General features: G+C 35.9%; 4 protein-coding genes across 5 annotated transcripts in view; 2 read left to right on the forward strand and 2 right to left on the reverse strand.

The window, feature by feature from the left end:
* The window catches only part of LOC106868788 (UBX domain-containing protein 11), a 283,501-nt gene extending 280,400 nt beyond the window's left edge, over positions 1–3,101 (reverse strand). Inside the window, exon 1 of the mRNA XM_052975533.2 lies at positions 2,937–3,101. The gene's annotated coding sequence lies outside the window, so the exon portion shown is untranslated. The remainder of the gene's footprint in view (positions 1–2,936) is intronic.
* Positions 1,952–2,693, forward strand: LOC149131476 (uncharacterized). Its single transcript, XM_089339271.1, has one exon. The coding sequence runs from the start codon at positions 1,952–1,954 to the stop codon at positions 2,624–2,626; it is 675 nt and encodes a 224-aa protein (XP_089195397.1). The 3' UTR covers positions 2,627–2,693.
* LOC128250465 (uncharacterized) lies at positions 2,730–10,645 on the forward strand. Of its 2 annotated transcripts, none has more exons than XM_052975557.2 (2): positions 2,730–2,853; positions 6,447–8,153. In XM_052975557.2, the coding sequence occupies exon 2, from the start codon at positions 6,801–6,803 to the stop codon at positions 7,971–7,973; it is 1,173 nt and encodes a 390-aa protein (XP_052831517.2). In that variant the 5' UTR covers positions 2,730–2,853; positions 6,447–6,800; the 3' UTR covers positions 7,974–8,153. The 2 variants fall into 2 exon arrangements, with proteins under 2 accessions (XP_052831517.2, XP_089195381.1); XM_089339255.1 differs by lacking the exon at positions 2,730–2,853 and adding an exon at positions 4,705–4,898 and having other exon boundaries at positions 6,447–10,645.
* LOC106884113 (uncharacterized) lies at positions 10,116–19,835 on the reverse strand. The gene is made up of 2 exons (XM_089339272.1): positions 19,250–19,835; positions 10,116–10,419 (listed from the first exon to the last, which is right to left on the reverse strand). The coding sequence occupies exons 1-2, from the start codon at positions 19,771–19,773 to the stop codon at positions 10,293–10,295; spliced, it is 651 nt and encodes a 216-aa protein (XP_089195398.1). The 5' UTR covers positions 19,774–19,835; the 3' UTR covers positions 10,116–10,292.
* Between the last annotated feature and the right edge of the window lie 922 nt (positions 19,836–20,757).

Genomic DNA, 20,757 nt, shown 5'->3' on the forward strand with positions numbered 1-20,757 from the left:
AGAATGGTGACCCAGGGGCAAGTTCTGTCCTATATGATATCTGGGACCTTTTCAATAGTCGTTGACTTTCAATGACTATTAAAGGTTGCCAGACGCAACGAAAATTTCAGGAAAAATAAATTAATGAGTAGAAATTTTACCAGTGCGTGTGTAATAAGACACTAAAAGAGAATGACTCTCCCCAGGCACAACAAAATAAGTTGTGTGTATTATCCGAAACTTCACTCGTACACCTCATAAAAGTTTTTAGAGCAAATTCCGTTATAGTACACTATTTGAAACGAATTTCAATAAAATTTTCATGAAAAAAAAATATCCATTTCTTAGAAAGTCGTAACGAAACGAAGTCTGTAAGGATCGTAGTTGTGTAGCTATACCTATATATGTTTATTGCCTGTCTGACTGTCTTTGTATGGAGGGTTGAGTGTGAACGCACTCAAGCATGTGCGTTTTATGTTTACATACGTCCCTCTGCGCAGCGCATGCTCAACCGGATACCAAACTGTCAGGCACCCGGAAAACTAAAGTGAAGCCTTCATTCGTATTGTTTAGATCTGAAAGTTTTCTTAACGTGAAACAAGGAGTCCATTCCATGATAAAGTAACGTATTACATAGAAGACAACACACACACACATATATATGGCCGCAGCTCTAAGCTGAAACTATATATATATATATATATCAGTACCTCTTTGCCACTTATCAACAAACGTAAGCAAACCGTCAAGAACTTCTTAATATGAGATGCAATTTAAACGATGTATTTGTATTGATATTTCGGTCAAACTGAAGCGTTTGACCCCAGCTCAAAAAAAGAAAAAAATAGTGTATTGATATTTCTTCATTCAATCCTTTTCATTTTGACTGATCTATCGTAAGATTACTGACAGCCAAGAAAACAACCTATCGCAGGTCTACACAATCGCAACTGACCTACGGCTCTGAGCAACGATGGATGACTATTGGAAGATAAAACAGTGTTAGAATCTACTTATTGTGTAACGTATGTAATGTGAGACAATGCGAATGTGTAGTTGTAGGCATTTGTCTGTCACCGTTTCTATATCTTCTACTGTTTGGTGTTATCTGAGAAATATATGACGTTGTCATATAAAAGGCATTTTTCAGGTGCATCAAGAATATTCATCATTGAAATAATTACAAAGAAAAACTACTTTACATAACAGAACCGGGTACTACTAAAGCAGCACGATTCCGTCCGCGCTAGCTAGTCGTGAGTGGTCGATCCTAACCCTAACCCGTATTCATTTGCACACGCGGGTTAGGGTTAGGGTTAGGATCGACCACTCAAGACTAGCTAGCACGGACGGAACCGTGCTGCATTAGTAGTACCCAGAACCGAACTTGTTTTTATATATTTACAATCGAATTGATGCGAAATATTTTCGGTAAGAATTTCACCATAGTTTCTTTGTACGGAGAATATCAGTAACATTACTATCTCGAAAATGGACTTGTGGATTTTGCATTCAAATTAGACATTTACAAACAAGTTTTCAGCATCATATGTTGACAAAACATCACAGACAATATTTCAGATAGCAAAATAAAATTGAAAAAATGAAAAGTGGGCAAATAAATTGAAAAAATGAAAAGTGGGCAAATAAATTGCATGAGAAACAGGTTGAATGGAATACAGAGTCCATATCGACTGGTTTTTCTGATAACATACATACCGAAAGAAGGAAAACATATTGCTGTGACATCTATAGTAAATCTGTCTCTCAGAATCACGATCAAACCACTCAGAGATTTATTCATACAAGAGAGAAACCACATCACTATGAGATCTGTGATACAACATACTATTCTAGAAATGCATCAATTGCTCACAAGTCTGTACAGACAGGAGAGAAACCTTACCATTGTGTCGATCGTGGAAAATCACTCTCTGGAGCTGACTGCCTGACAAGACCTAAACACGTTGATATGGCAGATAAACCATATCGCTGTGATATCTGTAATAAATTATTCTCAAGATTTAGTCACTTAACTATACACAAACGCACTCATACAGGAGAGAGGCCATGTCACTGTGATATCTGTGGTAAATCATTCTCTTGTAAAAGTAGCGTAACTGAACACAAACGTATTCATACAGGAGAAAGGCCATATTTCTGTGATATATGTAGTAAAACATTCTCTGGCCGTAGTAACTTAACTATACACAAACGTACTCATACAGGGGAGAAGCCATATCACTGTGATATCTGTGGTAAATCATTTACTGGAAATGGCAATTTAACAAAACACAGACACATTCATGCACGAGGGAGGTTATATCACTGTAACACCTGTGGTAAATCATTCCCTACAGGTAATATGTTAACCAAACACAAACGTATTCATGCAGGAGTGAAACCATATTGTGATATCTGTGGTAAATCATTCTCTGAACGTGGGGATTTAACTAGACACACACGTATTCATACAGGTGAAAAACCATATCACTGTGATATTTGTGGTAAATCATTCTCTGGAAGTGGTGATTTAACTAGACACACACGTATTCATACAGGAGAGAAACCTTATCACTGTGATACCTGTGGCAAATCATTCACTGAAAGTGGTACCTTGTCTAAACACAAACGTATTCATACATGAGAGATGACATATCACTGTATTATATCTTGTGACAATAAAACAGCTCATTGGAGCCGTTAATATGATTTGACCGTGTTTATTTTCTTAGCATCTACTACAATACTCTTGTGTCTTTCTCCGTCACAACATTTTAAGAGTCTGGTATAATTCTTGGTGGACATTGGGATTAGACACTGAGGGAAAATGGCTGTAACTTTAATATTAGGGATAAAAATCCAAATTTACAGGTAAAAACTCAATTAAATTCAATTTATTTTATATGAAGTCATTTCTGAATGAATACATTTAAGAAATAAATATTATTACTCACCCTATTATCTTCATATGTAAATATCCAATATATAACAAAATATCCATAGTGTAAACATTTTCTTCAGTTAATCTTGGGATAAAAGTAAATTTTAAAACATGAGAAACCCAATGTTGCAAACTTCCATTCACAGTGTGTTGTGCAACATGTACTCCATGTGTGTGTGCGCGTGTGTAACTGAGTCGGTGTAAGTGTATGCGTGCGCATTGCAAGCATGTGTGTGTTTGTGTACGTGTTCACAACGAAAGCATATGTGTGTGTGTGTGTGTGTGATGGTTGGGCAAATTATGCCCCTGCCGGAGCGCGGGAGACAGATTGTTGCAAGGGATATAACTGTTGATGCGCTTCAATTTATTACCTTGATTTATGTGTACATGTATGTATAAATGTACATATATATATATATATATATATATATATATATATATATATAGTGTATGCTTGTCAAGAGCAGGGCTCATTAGCCACCAACGGAGCCGCAAATGCAAAATATAAGTTAGGTCTAGCGCGCACAATGTTCCTGAAGGTCGGCAATGGTCCCCCTCGGTCACGAGTGGACGGCCATCATATATATATATATGATGGAACTTGAAATGTGGAACTTGTGGCTAATACTATATCAACAACTATGTCTGTGTGGTTAAGAATCTGCTTCTCAAACATGAGGCTTCGTGTTCAGTTTCATGACATTGCACCTTGGAAAGTGTCTTCTGGCCCAGGCTGACAAAAGCCTCAGGAGGAGATTTTGTAGAGAAAACTCAAAAGTCATTTTAAGATTCACAAGGATCAGAACTTCAGTGCAGCTCTTGATGGTCCAAAGCAGATATGCAATTTATGTCGGTGTCTTTTTCAAAACATTGGTTTAAAAATCCACACCAGACACCATGATAGATCTAAGGTGTAAGTACAAGAATTGGTCAAATTCTGTATAAGGAGTAGACAACCACCATATATATATATGTGTGTATGTATGTATATATATATAGGTAATCTTCAGGTTTAGGGGGATAAAAAAAATTAAAAAAAATTCAAGGGAAGTAACTGAACGTCTTACCAGTATTCTCCGTACCTCTCTGTTTATAAACAAATCACACACGTGATTTGATTGACGTTAGGGTTAGGGTGTGATTTATTTATAAACAGCTAGAAGAAAACGGATAATACTGGTAAGTCGTTCAGTTATTTCCCTTGAATATTTTTATTTATTTTTTTTATCTCCCTAAACTTGAAGATTACCTATATATATAGGTATGTTGGTGGAAACAGGGAAAATAGAATTCAAAATATGAGGACATGTATATCGATTAATATTTAGCATAAGTAAGTGGGTGACTCAAGAGAGTTTTGTATATTGATACTTATCAAACTAGTCAGGTCAAATGCCTGAGTTTATATGTATGTATATGTGTGTTTGTTTAATAGAGTTTACCATTTCCAGAAAGGTTGGCTCCAGAGACAGTCCCGGTATTACAGTGTACTATGGAACAGACATTGTGACGTCATTAGTGACTGAGGTGGAGTTCAACACAGCTTCAAAATCATCTTATATATATATATATAATGCGTGTGTGTATCTCTGATAAAATTTCTCACCAATGCAAAAAGAGGTCAGTTTAGCAATAAGAATCTTTTATTGGAATTCAAACAACATAAACATGGTAGCCTCGCTTGTTTACAAATAAGTGCTCATGTATGCATGCACATATCCATATGTAAGCTTTGCTCACACGACTCACTCCCCACTCCACGTTGCCGCCATGCGCATGCTCAACCGGATATTGACTTTAGTCTACCAAAATGAAAGGTGATCCCTGATGCTGATCGGTCTGCCTAAAGAATAGTTTATTTAGCATAAAACGTTGTTACTAAAGGCTAATAACATAACATATTTATTTTCAATTCATCAACACACTGATCACCATCGCCGATTTCCTAAAAAAAAATAACTGTGGTTTATACGAGGTATATTAATTTATATTTCTTCATTCAACCGTTCATTTGTTTTTTTCTTTCCTGAACAGTGTTTATTTTTGCTTGATCTGTCATAAAATTCGTCACATCTCTGAAAACAACGTAATTTTGATCAAAGGTCTACATAATTTGGACTAGCTTACGGCTACAAAAAACAACTGACCAGAGCTACATGACTTTTCTGGACAGAATACTGAATGTTGTCACCCACCATTATGTAGGGAGTTCAGCATGTATAATGTTTGACAATGTGATCATGTATCTGTGTTCTGTGATATATCTTCGATGGACCCTATTTTTAGTGCATGACCTGTTGTTTTATACCAAGAATAAGTAATAATTACGGCCTGTATTAGAACATGGGAAGCTGTTCCTGAGGCAGTTCCATGTCGGAGCAAATATCCTGCTGTAGGGCAGGAGTCATGACAGACGGACTGTAGACAGGAACTTCGCTCCGGCTAGCTAGGGAGTTGGTCTGCAACGAAGTGGACTTCCAGAGAAACAAAGGAAACGAAATAATGTTATCAGTGAACGTTAAATGAATCTGAATTAACTAAACAGAAATAACTGGCAACTTAAGCCCTGATGTACGTAAAATAATAAATCTTTGATAAATATATTTTCGTCTCCACTAGTTTGTTTGTGTATAGCTTAACAAAGCTATAACTGGTGACCCCGACGATAGAACAACAGCTCCCGCTATCGAAACAAACATGGCATGCGACAAAACAACATTACCGAGGCTAGAACAATTCTGGCCTAAGACAGCTGGACTATGGTTCGCGCAGGCGAAGGCCAATTCAATATAAACGAGATAACGGCCAACCAAACGGAATATATATACATTATTTACATTTGACGGATATTTGTCCTCATCTTGTTTGTTGTTAACACAACGTTTCAGCTGATATACCCTCCAGCCTTCATCTGATATACCCTGGAGGGTAATGTAAATAATGTATATTCGTAACAGTTAGTAGCACAAGATATTCATAATAGTTTAGTACAAGACATTCATAATAGTTAGTAGTATAAGAGATATATCTTATGATACTGACTCATATAAAGAGAATTACCTTTTAACATTGGATTATTCACTTGCTTTAATTGTGTACAGACGGGGTGAGATGGAGGGCACACAGAATTTCAGGGAAAGAACGATGTGGGAAGAACAGAGACAGTGTTGAAAAATGAATATGTCCTGAGAAAGAAGCGGGGAGTTGTAAAGCAAACCAGAAATTCTGTTACAGACTGACAGATTCAACAAAATTCATTCTACTGATTTTCGTCATTGCCAGTCATGGGCTTTGCTAAGTCTATAAGTTACTTTCTCCTCTGCTACTAATTGCTGCAGTTTATTGTAATTTCATAGAATATGATGGCAGTAGACTTCACACAAGATCATATGATGTCATTTTGATAACCAATTAAAGTTTAAAGTCCAGTCATCAACATAAAAGTTTATATTTACATTTTCTACTGTTGAATGTTTCCTTTTAAGTATCCCCTATATCTTATGCTCTTTCTCTTTTGTTTCAGAAAAACCAGATGACATTGGCATAAAAGTATTTCTTCAGACGTATCTTCAATATTCATCATCTTTAAAAAATAATTAAGGAAGATATTTTATAGAAAGGATATAACCCTATCTCTTTAAATCTATGGTGGAATTGGTGGAAATGTTTCTTGTGACCTGACATCACTAACAAAATTTCTCTCCTTCATTGTCAGGAATATGTTCAAGATTATGTTGCGTTTTAAATAAACTTGGAGAAATTTACAAAGGAATTTGCAGTATCTTTAGATATCAACAAAAATTAACATGTGATGGAAAAATTACAGTAGAAATAATTAAGAAAATACGAGAAGAGAAGTGATCAGAAAAGAATAATTATGGAAAATGAATTCTGTGAAAAACCAGTGAATATTAAAGCTGAGTCTGAAAGCATAGATTTTCCTAAGATGCTAAAAGAATTAGGAAAAATATCCTACCACTTTCATGCAGGAAACAAAACATTCTCTGAAAAAAATCAGTTAGCTTTTCATACAGGAGAGAAAGCATTTCACTGTAATACCTGTGGTAAATCTTTCTCTTACAAAAATGCATTGACTGTACATGAATGCATTCATACAGGACAGAAGCCATATCCTTGTAGCATCTGTGGTAAATCCTTCTCTGGAAGTAATGACTTAAGTACTCACATACGAATTCATACAGGAGAGAAGCCATATCACTGTGAGACTTGTGGTAGATCATTCTCTCATAGAAATGCTTTAACTGTACACAAACGTATTCATACAGGAGAGAAGCCATATCACTGTGATTTCTGTGATAAATCATTCTCTAGAAGTAGTGAATTAACTACTCACAAACGCATTCATACTGGAGAAAAGCCTTATCAATGTGATATCTGTGATAAATCATTCTCTGTTAGTTGCCACTTAACTACTCATAAACGTAGTCATACAGGAGAGAAGCCATATCACTGTGCTGTCTGTGGTTCATCATTTTCCGCAAAAAGTAGCTTAAATACTCATATGCGACTTCATACAGGAGAGAAGCCATATCTCTGTGATATCTGTGGTAAATCATTTTCTGCAAAGGGTGAATTAACTGTACACACATATATTCATACAGGAGAGAAGCCATATACTTGTGATATCTGTGGTAAATCATTATCTGATCCAGGTAACCTAACTAAACACAAACGTATTCACACAGGTGAGAAACCATATCACTGTGATGTCTGTGACAAATTTTTCTCTGAAAGAAGTTACTTAACTATTCATAAACGTATCCATACAGGAGAGAAACCATATCACTGTGACATATGTAGCAAAGCATTCTGTAAAATTAGTAATTTAACTAGTCACAAGCGTATTCATACAGGAGAGAGACCATATCGTTGTGACATCTGTAACAAATCATTTTCTCACAGTGGTACTTTATCTAGTCACAGGCAAATTCATACAGAACAGAGTCCATATCAGTGTGATATCTGTGGTAAATCATTCTCTAAAAAAGGTCACCTAGCTACACATGTTCGTATTCATACAGAAGAATAAGGATATTTATCTCACATATTATTTTTAGAAAAATTATCGCATATAACCATAAATTATTCTCACAGGAAAGAAGACATAACAGTTTGGTAACAAATCACATAATCATAACTATATCTTCATTGGTTAGATAATTTACCACTGTGATATTGTTAATAAAACCACTTTTTCAGTATAACCATACATAGTCCATTTGACTTATTTCTGAAAGAGGGAAAATAGATGCTAAATGATGATGATGATGAAAAGGATACTTTTGATATATTTGGCATTGGGTAAATAACGGAAAATATATATTGCTGTAAATTAGGGATACTATCATGGTAGAGTTGATGTTATTAAATACAGAATGCATAGAAAATACTTCTTTGTGGCATAAGACAAAATACTTATTTGTCTACATGTATATATATATTATTATTATTTCACCTAGGCATAGTGACAGCAATAAACTCAATATACATATGCTTCAAGACAAAGGAATAAGAAATTATGTCATAAGCATTATTGACTTATGGCTGTTTCTGCAATAAGATGCAATGCAATCCTAGTTGAATGCTTGTCTATCACTCTATAGCTTCATTGGAGCTTTAAACATGAGGTGCAATTTATATATACATATTTATTAATGTTTGTTTTTATGTTCAGTTATAATAAAAACAATTTTACATGAATATAAAGAAATACTCCATACTTTTGTAGTAGAGTACAAATTTGTTATTCTTTAACAAGAATAAAACACACACACACACACACTTTCTTATTGTTGAGCAGTGTATTCTTGGTTTTGGCTTACAGCCTGTCAAAATGGAAAATAGTATGCAGGTACAGCTGACTGACAGTGTAGCAAGGGAAACAACCTAAATTCTTTTTTAATCATCACCATGCAAACCATGATTGTATAATTACTTCCAGCATAAAAGAGGCTATTCCCTTCCAGTTAACATGTCTGAAGGGTCGTCAGTATTGCCAAGTGCAAAACCGTTGGTAATTTTGCAGTTGATTATATGCCATAACTAGGAATATATTGTTCGACGATATAAAAGTATAACTGCTCCAGTTTTTGTTTAGGAATTAAAAAAAATTTTTTTTTATCTTAGCCAAAGCCTTGGAAGTTAATTTGGTCGACAGAAACTGAAAAAAGCCCATTATATATAAGTATGAGTGTGTGAATTTGTGTTTCTTTGTCATGACGTGCATTGTAAACGAATATCACTCCTGTCCTTTGTTTTCAATGTTTCTTGAAAGCATGTCTAGCTGTGGGGAAATACCTTGCTTGGAAACTGGTGAGGATTGGCAATAGGAAAAAGCATTTGGCCATGGAAAATCTGCTTTAACAAATTCTTTCTGAGCCATGCAAATATGAACAAAGTCAACTTCAAAACAACGAAGAAGATTCTCAATCTTATATATGAATAATTTTGTTATGTATATAAATTGTTGAAGGTATGAGATGATGTTATTGGTAAGCTTTTGTATTAAATTCATAATTTATATTTTTGGCATAATTCCTTCAAAATTTAATGGGTCAATAATAATAATTTGCATGTTTCCATATATATATTTCAGCTTAATAAGGCAGTGAGTTGGCAGAATCATTAACATGGTGGGGGAAATGTTTAGTGACATTTCGTCCCTCTTTATGCTTTGAGTTCAAATTCCACCAAAGTCGATTTTTGCCTTTCACTATTTCAGGGTCAATAAAATAAGTACCAGTTGAACACTGGGTCAATGTAATCAAGTAATCCCCAACCCTGAAATTACTGGCTTTGTGCGAAAATTTTAAATCAATATAAATATTAATCATCATCATTTCCTCATGTTTTCTATGTTGGCATCGCTTCGGTATGTCATCACAGTCTGTCTCCCTTCTTATTGGGAGTTGCTGCTCTCATAGACTGGTGTCTGTACCTGTTGTGTGGTCTGATTTCCACAGCCCTTCCTTTTGGCAACCACTTTTACAGCATACAACTAAGTCTATTTTCTCACACTCTTGGCACTAATTCTATACAACTTGAATTGTCCTCAACAAGACATGACCAAAGGAACTCCACAATCTTATGCTTTCTCTGCTTATTTACCAACCAATTCATAGTGTACTGAGTGTATTCTCTCATAGCAACAGCACTAATAGAGGGTATCAAGTTCACAGCAAGATGGAACTAGATGAACCCTCACAACCCTATGCTTTCTTTGTTCATTTGCCAGCTGCTTTGCAGTGTGCATCAGATGCATCGGATGCATTTTTTCATGGAATCAATGCTAATGAGAATACATTACACACCAGTCATTCTGTAGGGAGCAAGGGTATGAGGCTTTCTATCATGGCATCAGCCCATGAGAGGTTCTCATCAATGACGTGATTTGTGACTCATTCGTATCCGTGTCCATTCTCCGTTGGTGGCATACAGTTCTATCTTCTTCAGGTTTTCTGATTATTCTTTGGAACCTAAAAATTAAAACTAAACAGGTTTACAGTTCGGTTTTCCTCATAACATTTCACATGTAGCACAACTAAACAAGACTTATGCTAGCCCAACCATAAACTTTTAACATTCACCAATTTAATATAATGCCACAAAGAAGTATTTTCTATGCATCATGTATTTAATAACATATATATTATTTACAAGATGTAACTAAATAATTTAGGAATAAAGTGTGTTTTCATTTTTTCTCTTTGTATTTTGATGTTTTCAACTGTGGAACTTAGCAATAGAACACTTGGACAGGGTGTGAAGTGTATTTATGAAGACACAATAGATAAGAACTATTTAGTGAAGGTAAGTTGATGATTCTAGTCACAGACTGAAGTAGTCAAGGTGGATTCGTAGAATAACCTCTTCAGAAAGTTTATCAAGAATATGAGCACAGATTTTTATGAAGATACCTTTGGTTTTTGCTAGGTTAGAACTGTTTTATTAAAAGTGCTTGGAATAAGGAAGGGCATCCAGCTGTAGAAACCATGCCAAAACAGTCAATTGAAGCCTGGTGCAGCTCTTGTCAAAGTGTCCAGCCCATGCCAGCATGAAAAATGGACATCGAATGATGATGATGTCTTGAAATACCTCTTGCACCGTGTATACTAAAATACACATGAAGTTCTAAATAATGGGTTATGTGTCATGCTGTATCATCATTTTTTTCTGCTGCTTTGCCCTTGTTCCCTTTCAGTATGGGACTCTTAATTTGAAACTCCCCCTTTACATTAAATATCTCAACCTTGAATAAACAAACTGCTCTCATGGTATTTAAACACAACTTAATTTACACAAACAATTATAAAAACCCCGTCTTCGATGGCAACCACAGCACAAACTGCCAGGCATTGATCATTTATATTACACACACGACTCGGCTTTTTTTTTTTTTTTTTTCATTTCTTAATATTCCAACAAAAATTACAATTCTGAAAACAAAAAAAGAATAAATAAAATGAATAATATTTTTCAAAATTTCAATTTTTAATACTTATATCCTTTGTTCCTTAACTTTTCCTGTTAAGGTTTATGGGACAGTCATCTGAAAATGGTGCACCTCCACCTCCATCTTAAATGTCTCATCCTTGAATGAATAAATTATTCTACTTTTAACTCACATGGTACTTAAATGCATTAAATTTTGGCAGTCCTTCAGATGTAGTAGCAGACTTGTCAAAAAATCACAAATGTTTTGATTGTTAATTTCTGTAAAGTTATTTTTATTTATTTAAAAAGAGGAGAAAATGAAAAGGCGACATTAGAGGAGAAAGTGAAAGATGTATGTATGTGTATATGAAATGGACATGAGTGTGTATGTGTGAAAGAGAGAGGAATTGTGAGTGCGTGTGTAATGTATGCATTTTTTGCATGTATAAGAAGCACAGACTGTCTGTCACACACACATTATCTTTCATGTACACATACATATATCTTTTTTTTTTGTATGTATGTGAGCGTGTGTGTGAAAGAGAGTGAGTGCCACTTTCACATAAATGCAAAAAATGCATACATGACAACACACATCTTTACTCTCTCTCACACATACATACAGAAGAGATGTATGCATATGTATTGATGTATGTACGTGCATATGAAAGATAATGCGTGAGAGAGAGAGAGAGAGCGCGAGTGCCACTTACACATAAATGGAAAAAAAAAAATACATACAACACACACCTTCACTCACTCACACTTTCTCTCTCTTTCACAAGCACGCACACACACACGTCCAAACATTTTCTCCTCTCACTTCAAAGCAAATGTCGCCTTTTCACTTTCTTGTCTTTCAATTTCTGCTGTTCAAAGCAAATGGTCGCCTTCCAAAGAAGAGTAAAGAAATATAAAATTTTTACGGAAATTAACGAACAATACCATAACAATACCACGTGCTTTTTGACAAATTTACTGCTAGCGTGACGAAAGAATGCCTGTTCTGTTATATAAACGGCACTGGTACCTTGCGAATACGTCAAGTGTAGGAATGTTACCCGACGATCGGGGTTGTATGAATTTATTGAACCATTAGCAGCTTCATCTTAGAAAATAAGTCCCTACCCTCTCATCCATTCAGTAATTTATTGCACATGCAAATTATGAAAATAATCGAACAGGTATCTTACAAATACGGAGATTTATATGAGTTTTCAAAAGAGAGAAGTGTTAAATTTACGGAAAATGGCAATAAAAAGACGATTCGAAGCTGCCAGTAAATGTTTTAAAATCAACAATTACGAAAACGTTTCAAGTTAAGCGGCGAAGCCACTGGAGCATCTAAATGCAGTTATTGCCAAGACATTAAATGAAATTTGGCAAATACGTTTTCCGGCGAAAGTGAAGAATACGTACATCCGCTGTTGAGGGGTTAGGGTTAGGGTATTTGTTACGCCGAAAACGTGTGGTGTACGTATTCTTTACCTCCGTCCGTTTTCCAAGGTGTAGAGAGCGATTATGTTGATAAAATCTAATCTTTTTTCAGTCCTAGCGTCATGCGATCCATAACCTGCTCATAGCCATCGCATATGTATTCAGTTACGAAACTATCGATTTTGTATTATAATACAGTAAAACTAAACTGGGGACTTCATTCATCTAGCCTTCCAACCACAAATATAGAATATTCAAAAAAAAAATCTTGCAAACCTTAGGGATGACCAACGAAAAGCTTCCATGGTCCTTGTCACCATTTCCCCACAAAACCGTTATAGCTTACGATTATCCAAGACATTACAGACGAATAATCTAAAAAACGAGCTCATACAAAATCGCGTACTGAGATCGATTATATACAATCAAAACTGGTTCATGGCCCTTTAAAGGCTTCTCAAAAATCATTTACTTTTTGGTAGTTTTCTTCGCAGTTGGTTTCTTGACAGGTTTCTGTTTCTCCACATTCTTCGCTGGCCTCTTTGGGTTTGACTACACTGGATTTAGCGGGAGAGTTGGCAGACTTTAATGCCGCCTTCTTAGGTTTCGCCGGTTTGTTCTTCTTAGTACCAGACATTTTGGCGACCTTCGTAGGCTCCCGTTTTATATCCAAATCTTCAGTGATAATGGACTGAACCGAACCGTAACTAATCTGCACATCCTTTGATAACTTACGGATGGTGATCTTTCGATTTCCCCTCAGAGCTTCAAGCACATCTGCGATGTTTTTATTCGTTCTGCTGGTTGCGGGTCTCCCTGACCGTTCGTCACTATCGACACTTTTCCGGCCATATTGGAAACGTCTGTACCAATCGTACACTTGTGTGCGGCTCATACACTCCTCTCCATAAACTATCTGCAACTTTGCGTAGGTCTCTGAGCAGGTATCGCCAAGCTTTTGGCAAAATTTGATGCAGATTCTCTGCTCAACTTTCTCTGACATGGTTAATGCGTCGAACACACGCTAAACACTTCGCCTCCAAGAACTACAGTAAACAACGGAAGTGAGCTAGACCGTAAAAATTTAGTGCGCATGCGCAGCAGATTAGAAAGTCACTCAGTGCCAAGCGGCTTCACTCTGCGTGCTTTCGCTTCGTTTCTATGACAACAATCATGTTACTTATTGATCACACCACATAAAAAGATTACGTTGGATCAATAATTTGACCTAATTCAATGTGCTGCTAATAGACACAATTTTCAGAGAAAACGAAGATGCATCTTCCTATGTAAATCTTTTTCTGGTTAAAAAAATTTGGTTTGAAAGGTTTAAGAGATGCTTTTATTTGCACAACGTTAAAATGACCACTAAAGCTATCACTGTAAATCTGGAGATTGCTATAAAATATCCTGAAGAACTGGCGAAAATGACAGTTCTAAGCATTCTATACACAAGAGTAAGTGTATAACCTTCATGAAACTGGTCAAGTAAGTCACAAGCAAATCCGTGGTATTGAGCAGAAAATTTGCTGTATCCTGTATTTTGTACCGAGAGAAAACATGAACATGTGAACACTTCCAATTACTTAAGATCAGAAGCCTGGTATTGCATCTGGGCATTTATTATTATTATTGTTGAGTTCGGAAGCAGCGCATGCCATCAAAGTGACACTGGGGTACAAATATACAAAGCCCAGACTACCCGTCTGATAAGGGTACACCAGGCACATGTATCACAACCATATGTGCGCGACATGGTGATCTCATAGCAAGATATGCAGTGCATGACCTACCATGTGGGCCCAGTTAGAAATTTCTTCAGGTCAAGTAGCCCATTCTACTCAAGAGGTCCCTGAATAAGGTTTGTTTAAGGATGATGAACACTTATGTTTCCAGAGGTGAATTATTCAAACACCAAAGAATTCCTCTCAATACATGGCTATGATGCTCCTCCACTACTTCTGCTCACGACCAGAGATGCACATATCATCAGCCACTAGGGAACATGCTCAACTGTGACGGTCAAACGACTGACAAGTAAATCAGAATATTTGCTGTAGCCCATCTTTTATACCAAGACAAAACAATGTACATGATAACTCTTCCAATCAGTTAAGATCACAAGCCATGAGAGCCACTGCCTGGTACTGCATCCGGGCATTTATTATTATTATTATCATTATTATTATCGTTATGCCACCAAGATCGACTTTGCCTTTCATCCTTTCAGGGTCTATAAATTAAGTACGAGTCAAGCACTGGGTTTGATGTAATCGACTAGCCCTCCCCTCAAATTTCAGGACTTGTGCCTCTAGTAGAAAGGGTTATTATTATTAAATTGGTGAACTGGTAGAATCACTAGCATGCCAGAGGAAATGCTTAGTGGCATTTCATCCGTCTTTACGTTCTGAGTTCAAATTCCGCCGAGGTCGAATTTGCCTTTTATCTTTTCAGGGTCGATGAAACTGACCACCTCCCTCCCCTAAATTTCATGCCTTGTGTCTATACTAGGAAGGATTATTATTAGGGCAGCAAGCTAGCAGAATTGTTAGTACACTAAACGAAATGCTTAACAGGTATTTCACTCGTAGGTACGTTCTGAGTTGACTTTACCTGCCTTTCATCCTGGAGCCGATGTAATCAACTCATCTCTCACGTCCACGAGCTGTCCGTGTGGCGAAAATTTGAAATAATAATAATTATTATTATTAATAATTATACCTGCATTGATTGATTAATAGTTCGCATTTTAAACGCATTTCAATATCACAACAGGGCGAACAATAAAACTTACCGGCGATCTTTCGGTACGGAAAAGGCCGATATTTAGGTAATCGTACCGAAAGATCGCCAAACTACGTTATTGCAAAGTTATCCAAATTTCCTGTTTCAAAATTGCAATTTTTAAAAGTCGAAGGTACAGAATAGGCACACCCGGTGTTTACGTCGAAAACGGTGTGCGGGCAGAGGTAAAAGAACACGTACTCCACCCGTTTTCGGCGTAACAAAAACCCTAACCCTAAACACCGGGTGTACGTATTTTTCACTTTCGCCAGTGTACGTATTCTGTACCTCCGCCTTTTTAAAAATATTTTTGCTCTTTGTTTCTTAACTTTCCCCCGCTTTTCCTTGGGGTAAGGGTTCTTCAATTCCCACCCACCTTATTCTAAATTCCCTTCGCTCTTGAATAAGGTGTTTGCTTTGTCTTTTTCACTCTCACGATATTTAAATGCAAATTTTCTGACCAGACGTTGCACAAATAAATCCCATCATCATTGACAATGAAAGTGCAAAAATTAGGCCAACTAATTAGTATTAATTATCTTAGCATTAAAAAAAAAAAAAGGAAAAGAGCTTATTCAATCTCGTTTGAATAGGTTCTTTTTTTCTTCTTGCATTTTTAAAAAAAATATTTCTGGAGATCATATTTTTCCCTTCGTGTATGGCACTCTTAATTTGAAACTCCCCTTCACTTTAAATCTCTCGATCTTGGTTAAATAAACTGTTCTCACGCTATTTAAATGCAGGTTAATTTACACAAGCAATTATAAAAACTCCGTCTTCGTTGGCAACCACAGAGCGAACTGCCAGGCATTGATCGTTTATATTCGAGTTCAAATTAGTTAACTTTCTTAATATTCGAAGAGAGATTACAATTCTGAAAACCAAAGAATAAAATATAGAAAATATTTCAAATTTTCATATATATGTTCTTCGTGTCTTAACCTTTCCCGTTAAGGTATATGAGACAGTCATCCAAAAGTGGTGCATCTCCATTTTAAATGTCTCATCCTTGAATGGACCAACTATTCTACTTTTAACTCACACAGTACTTAAATACATTAAATATTTAAATGCTTTAATTTAAATGCAGTAACACGCAAAACCGTCTTCGTTAACAAAACGACAGTGAGAAAGTTTATTGCTCGGCGCAAATTTCATTTCCCACCCATCAAGATTTTCTTTTCATTAACGTGGGAAAATAATACGTAACCGATTGAATTTGGCGGTCGTTTTCTCCTGCTTCTTGATTCAAATAGTAACATTTTTAATCGTAATTGGCACACGGTAACAAAAGAACTCAACTTTGTCCTGCATTCTAGTAGAAACAAAAGACTAAATTTCGTTCGTCAGGACCATAGCAATTTAAAAAATTAAAGAACTAAATATTACTACACATTATTATTGTATTGGGTAGGGGAAAAAAACCTGAACTTACAGCATTTAATCTATTAAATAAGAGATACTTGAATCCCCGGGTGGTAAATTTAAACAGGTTGGGAGCGATCTTAAAACAGGAGGATACCTGTTGCTTTATGTTTACAACTTTTTGTTTTTAAGTACTCATCGTTATAACTGCATTTCAATGCCCCACGAGCTACGCTCCCTAATAACTTTATCAATGTATATTTTCAAATGGAAACTTTTCTCGAAATATTTTCAAGGGTCTACATTGCGATTGTGTCGAAATACGATATTTTTTTCCTGTTATTTAGAAAACAATCTATGCCTTTTGATAAATAGAGTAATAGTATAACAGTTTATTGCCACCAGCTATCTCACAATTTTAATAGTGGAAATTCACAGAAATATATGTCTTCAAATGTGTATGTTACGAACATGTTGATGTTTTTTTTTTTCTCTTCAGAAAAAAAAGTTCATTCCCACGTATTAACTTGCACAGGTAAAAATACTCAGTTTCGAAAGCATTAAACATCTCGAAAAGCGTAGATTACACAATATCTCAAACTGAAATAGATGGGAAAATGCTGTATTTACGAAAACCGTCATTAATGAAGTCAAGGACGAGGAAAAGAAATAATGATCCGGAACTCGTTTCAAATAGCTTTTTTCCAAAAATCTACACCCTGCTAAATTTAATTTGAAAAATACATGCATTCGTCAGCAAATGGTGAAGCAAAGTCGCTGGGGGCACTAAACTGTAGTTATATCGAGGCAATGAACTTAAAAAGGCGGGCTACAATCCTAGACTTGTAGGAATGTCGTCTCAGATCGGAGTTATAATTTGTAGAGAATTCACAAGCGAGACATTCAGATCTCAGGTCAGTCCCTTTGGTCAAATCTATTCTAGCCATCATCGAATGGAAATAGAATTGGAATTTGAAGGGAGATGTGCTGCTGATTTTAGCAGACTTGGTAATTTTTTTCTTCTCTAAATTTCACCAGCATACTCCACTCTTGGAAACGTACTTCAGCAAAATTTCATTAAAAAAAAATAACATCTAAGAGGCCCATTGCCCGCTTAAAATACAAATCCGCCAGCAACAGCCGGAATTTGTTTGCGATCGGTAACCAGTGTCGAAAAAGGCGGGCGACATTCCTAGATTTGTAGTAATGTCGGCTGCCTTGCAGATCAGGATTATTAGTTTATTGAAAATAGAAAATTCACTCACGACAAATGAAACTGCAAGACTTGTTTAGATCAACCTCATTGGTCAAACCTATCTTAGCCATGACCATCGAATGTAGGTAAAATTGTTAGTAATTTGAAGGAAGTTGTGCTGCTGTTTCTAGCAGACCCAGTGGCAGGTTAACAGGCTTTTAATAAAGCAGTTTTTAAATAAAATAGCAAATATTTCGAAGGCGTTGATGAATTTTTCCTTTTGTGCACAAGTATTCAATCATGTAAACAACACTGGCACCTTGCGAATACGTCAAGTGTATAAAAAATGAAGGAATGTTACCCACCGATCGGGGTTGTATGAATTTATTGAACCATTAACAACTTAGAAAAAATAAATCCCTACCCTCTCACCCATTCAGTAACTTATTGCACATGCAAATTATGAAAATAATCGAACAGTTATCTTACAAAGATCTCCAAAAAACAAGGAAGTGCTAAATTTACGGAAAATGGTAATAAAAAGACGGTTCGAAACTCCTTGCAATTTTTAAAAAAATCTACATGGAAAACGTTTCAAATTAAGCGGCAAACATACTGATGCATCTAAATGCAGTTATTGCCAAGGCCTTAAATAGAATTTAGCAAAAATACGTTTTCCAGCGTATAGATAGCGATTATGTTGATAAAATCTAATCTTTTTTCAGTCCTAGCGCCATAACTTGCTCATAGCCATCGCATATGTATTCAGTCATGAAACTATCGATTTTCATATTATAAGAGTAAAACTAAATTGGGGACTTCTTTCATCTAGCCTTCCAAACTCAAATACAAGGTACTAAACAAAAAAATCTTGCAAACCTTAGGGATGACCAACGAAAAGTTTCAATGGCCCTTGCCGCCATTTCTCCACAAAACCGTTATAGCTAACGATTATCCAAGACATTACGGAAGAAGGATCTAAAAAACGAACCCACACAAAATCGCGTATTGAAGTCGATTCATACACAATCGAAACCTGTTGGTGGCCCTAAAAAGGGCCCTTTGAAAGCTTTTCAAAATTAATAATTTACTTTTTGGTAGCTTTCTTTGTAGTTGGTTTCTTGACAGCTTTCTTCTTCGTCACTTTCTTCGCTGACTTCTTGGCGGCAACCTTTTGGGGTTTAACTACCCTGGATTTAGCGGATTTAGGAGATTTGGCAGACTTTGGTGCTAGTTTCTTAGGTTTCGCAGATTTGTTCTTCTTAGTAACAGGTTTTTTGCCGACCTTGGCGGGCCTCTTCACCTTCTTCTGTTTCTTCTCGCCTTTGGCTGCAGTCTTGCGGAGTTTGAAAGAACCGGTGGCACCAACACCTTTTGTTTGGGCAAGAATGTGCTTCAGGACACCTTGTCTCAGAGTAAGTTTGACGTTACCGTTGACCCGGGGAGTATTGTTTCCAACTTTGTAATTGGCGGTAATGTACTTCATGATAGCAGCTTTAGACGAACCACCTTTTTGATTCAGGGATTTGATAGCGCTGGCAACCATCTCGCTGTATTTGGGATGGCTAGGAGGAGCCTTAGGCTTAGTAGACTTGCTTTTAGTAGAGTCGCTCATGATGATTAAAGAAAATAAATTGATAACAACAGCAGTAAAATGACTTGTATCAACAACACTGGTGTGCCTGCTTCGAGAGAAGTCAGCCGTATTTATAGCGGAGGCACCGACGTAGTAGACGACACTCATTTCACAAACCAGGGACACTAACCGCTTTGATTTTCTCATATTTTATGTGTTTACCCATCTCGAATAAATTTGATTTTCTTAAAATTTACGATAACTGACACGATGTTCTTTATCACGAATTTAACAGTACACATTTCTCTCAATTATTTCAGTCTGATTTGCCATCTAAACCGATTCGCTATTATTTTAAAGCTTTCTCTTTCGACCTATCACTTACTTTCCTGATGGGGTATTGTCAGGAAAATTCATTCTTTGTTTATTTTCAAGAATAAAGATGAATATTTTTGCAATGAATAAACAAGAATAACTTTACATCTTGCTATATAGCCGGAAAAGATATGTAAATTATTGTAATTTCACTTCTAAAAAGCCTGTTCACTTTGCCTCCTATAACACACAGAAGCAATGGTGAATTCGTTTATTTAGTTGTCATTGAAACACTGCACGGAGAGAAAAATAAGGTTTTTTTTTAATGTCAGATTACAAAAACTAATCATTCAACATAATTTTTCAACAGGAATTCAATATCTTTATTTTATTTTTATTGTTTATGAAGCTGTAATTTGAAATAATGTTTTAAAATATTTTTAGTTGAAAACTTGCTAAGTTAAGCATAATACTGTGCAAAAGTCTTCGGTTATTTTAAACTATTGTAAATTTCTACTAATTACCAACTTATAAGTATAGTTACGCATTGCGTTTTTTACCGATGAAACATTGGCCCTGCTGGAGTCACTTCCATGCCTAATCATTATATTTTGTTGTAGGGGTTCTGAATGAGAGGGGAGGATGTGAGACGTAACTTCTTGAAGTGGACATTATGAAATAATTTTTCATTATTGAAATTTTTCTGTT

Source organism: Octopus bimaculoides, chromosome 21, assembly GCF_046866305.1.
Source record: "Octopus bimaculoides isolate indiv1 chromosome 21, ASM4686630v1, whole genome shotgun sequence".
In the NCBI taxonomy this organism is placed as follows: domain Eukaryota; kingdom Metazoa; phylum Mollusca; class Cephalopoda; order Octopoda; family Octopodidae; genus Octopus; species Octopus bimaculoides.

What these genes read in the sequence shown, in the direction of transcription:
- LOC149131476 (XM_089339271.1), top strand. Translation starts at nt 1,952, where the DNA reads ATGGCAGATAAACCATATCGCTGTGATATCTGTAATAAATTATTCTCA.
- LOC128250465 (XM_052975557.2), top strand. Translation starts at nt 6,801, where the DNA reads ATGGAAAATGAATTCTGTGAAAAACCAGTGAATATTAAAGCTGAGTCT.
- LOC106884113 (XM_089339272.1), bottom strand. Translation starts at nt 19,773, where the DNA reads ATGAGCGACTCTACTAAAAGCAAGTCTACTAAGCCTAAGGCTCCTCCT. An exon ending in ACAAAGAAAGCTACCAAAAA is followed by an intron (nt 10,420 to 19,249) that starts GTAAATTATTAA and finishes TTTAATTTTTAG; the next exon opens with GTTCCAAAGAATAATCAGAA.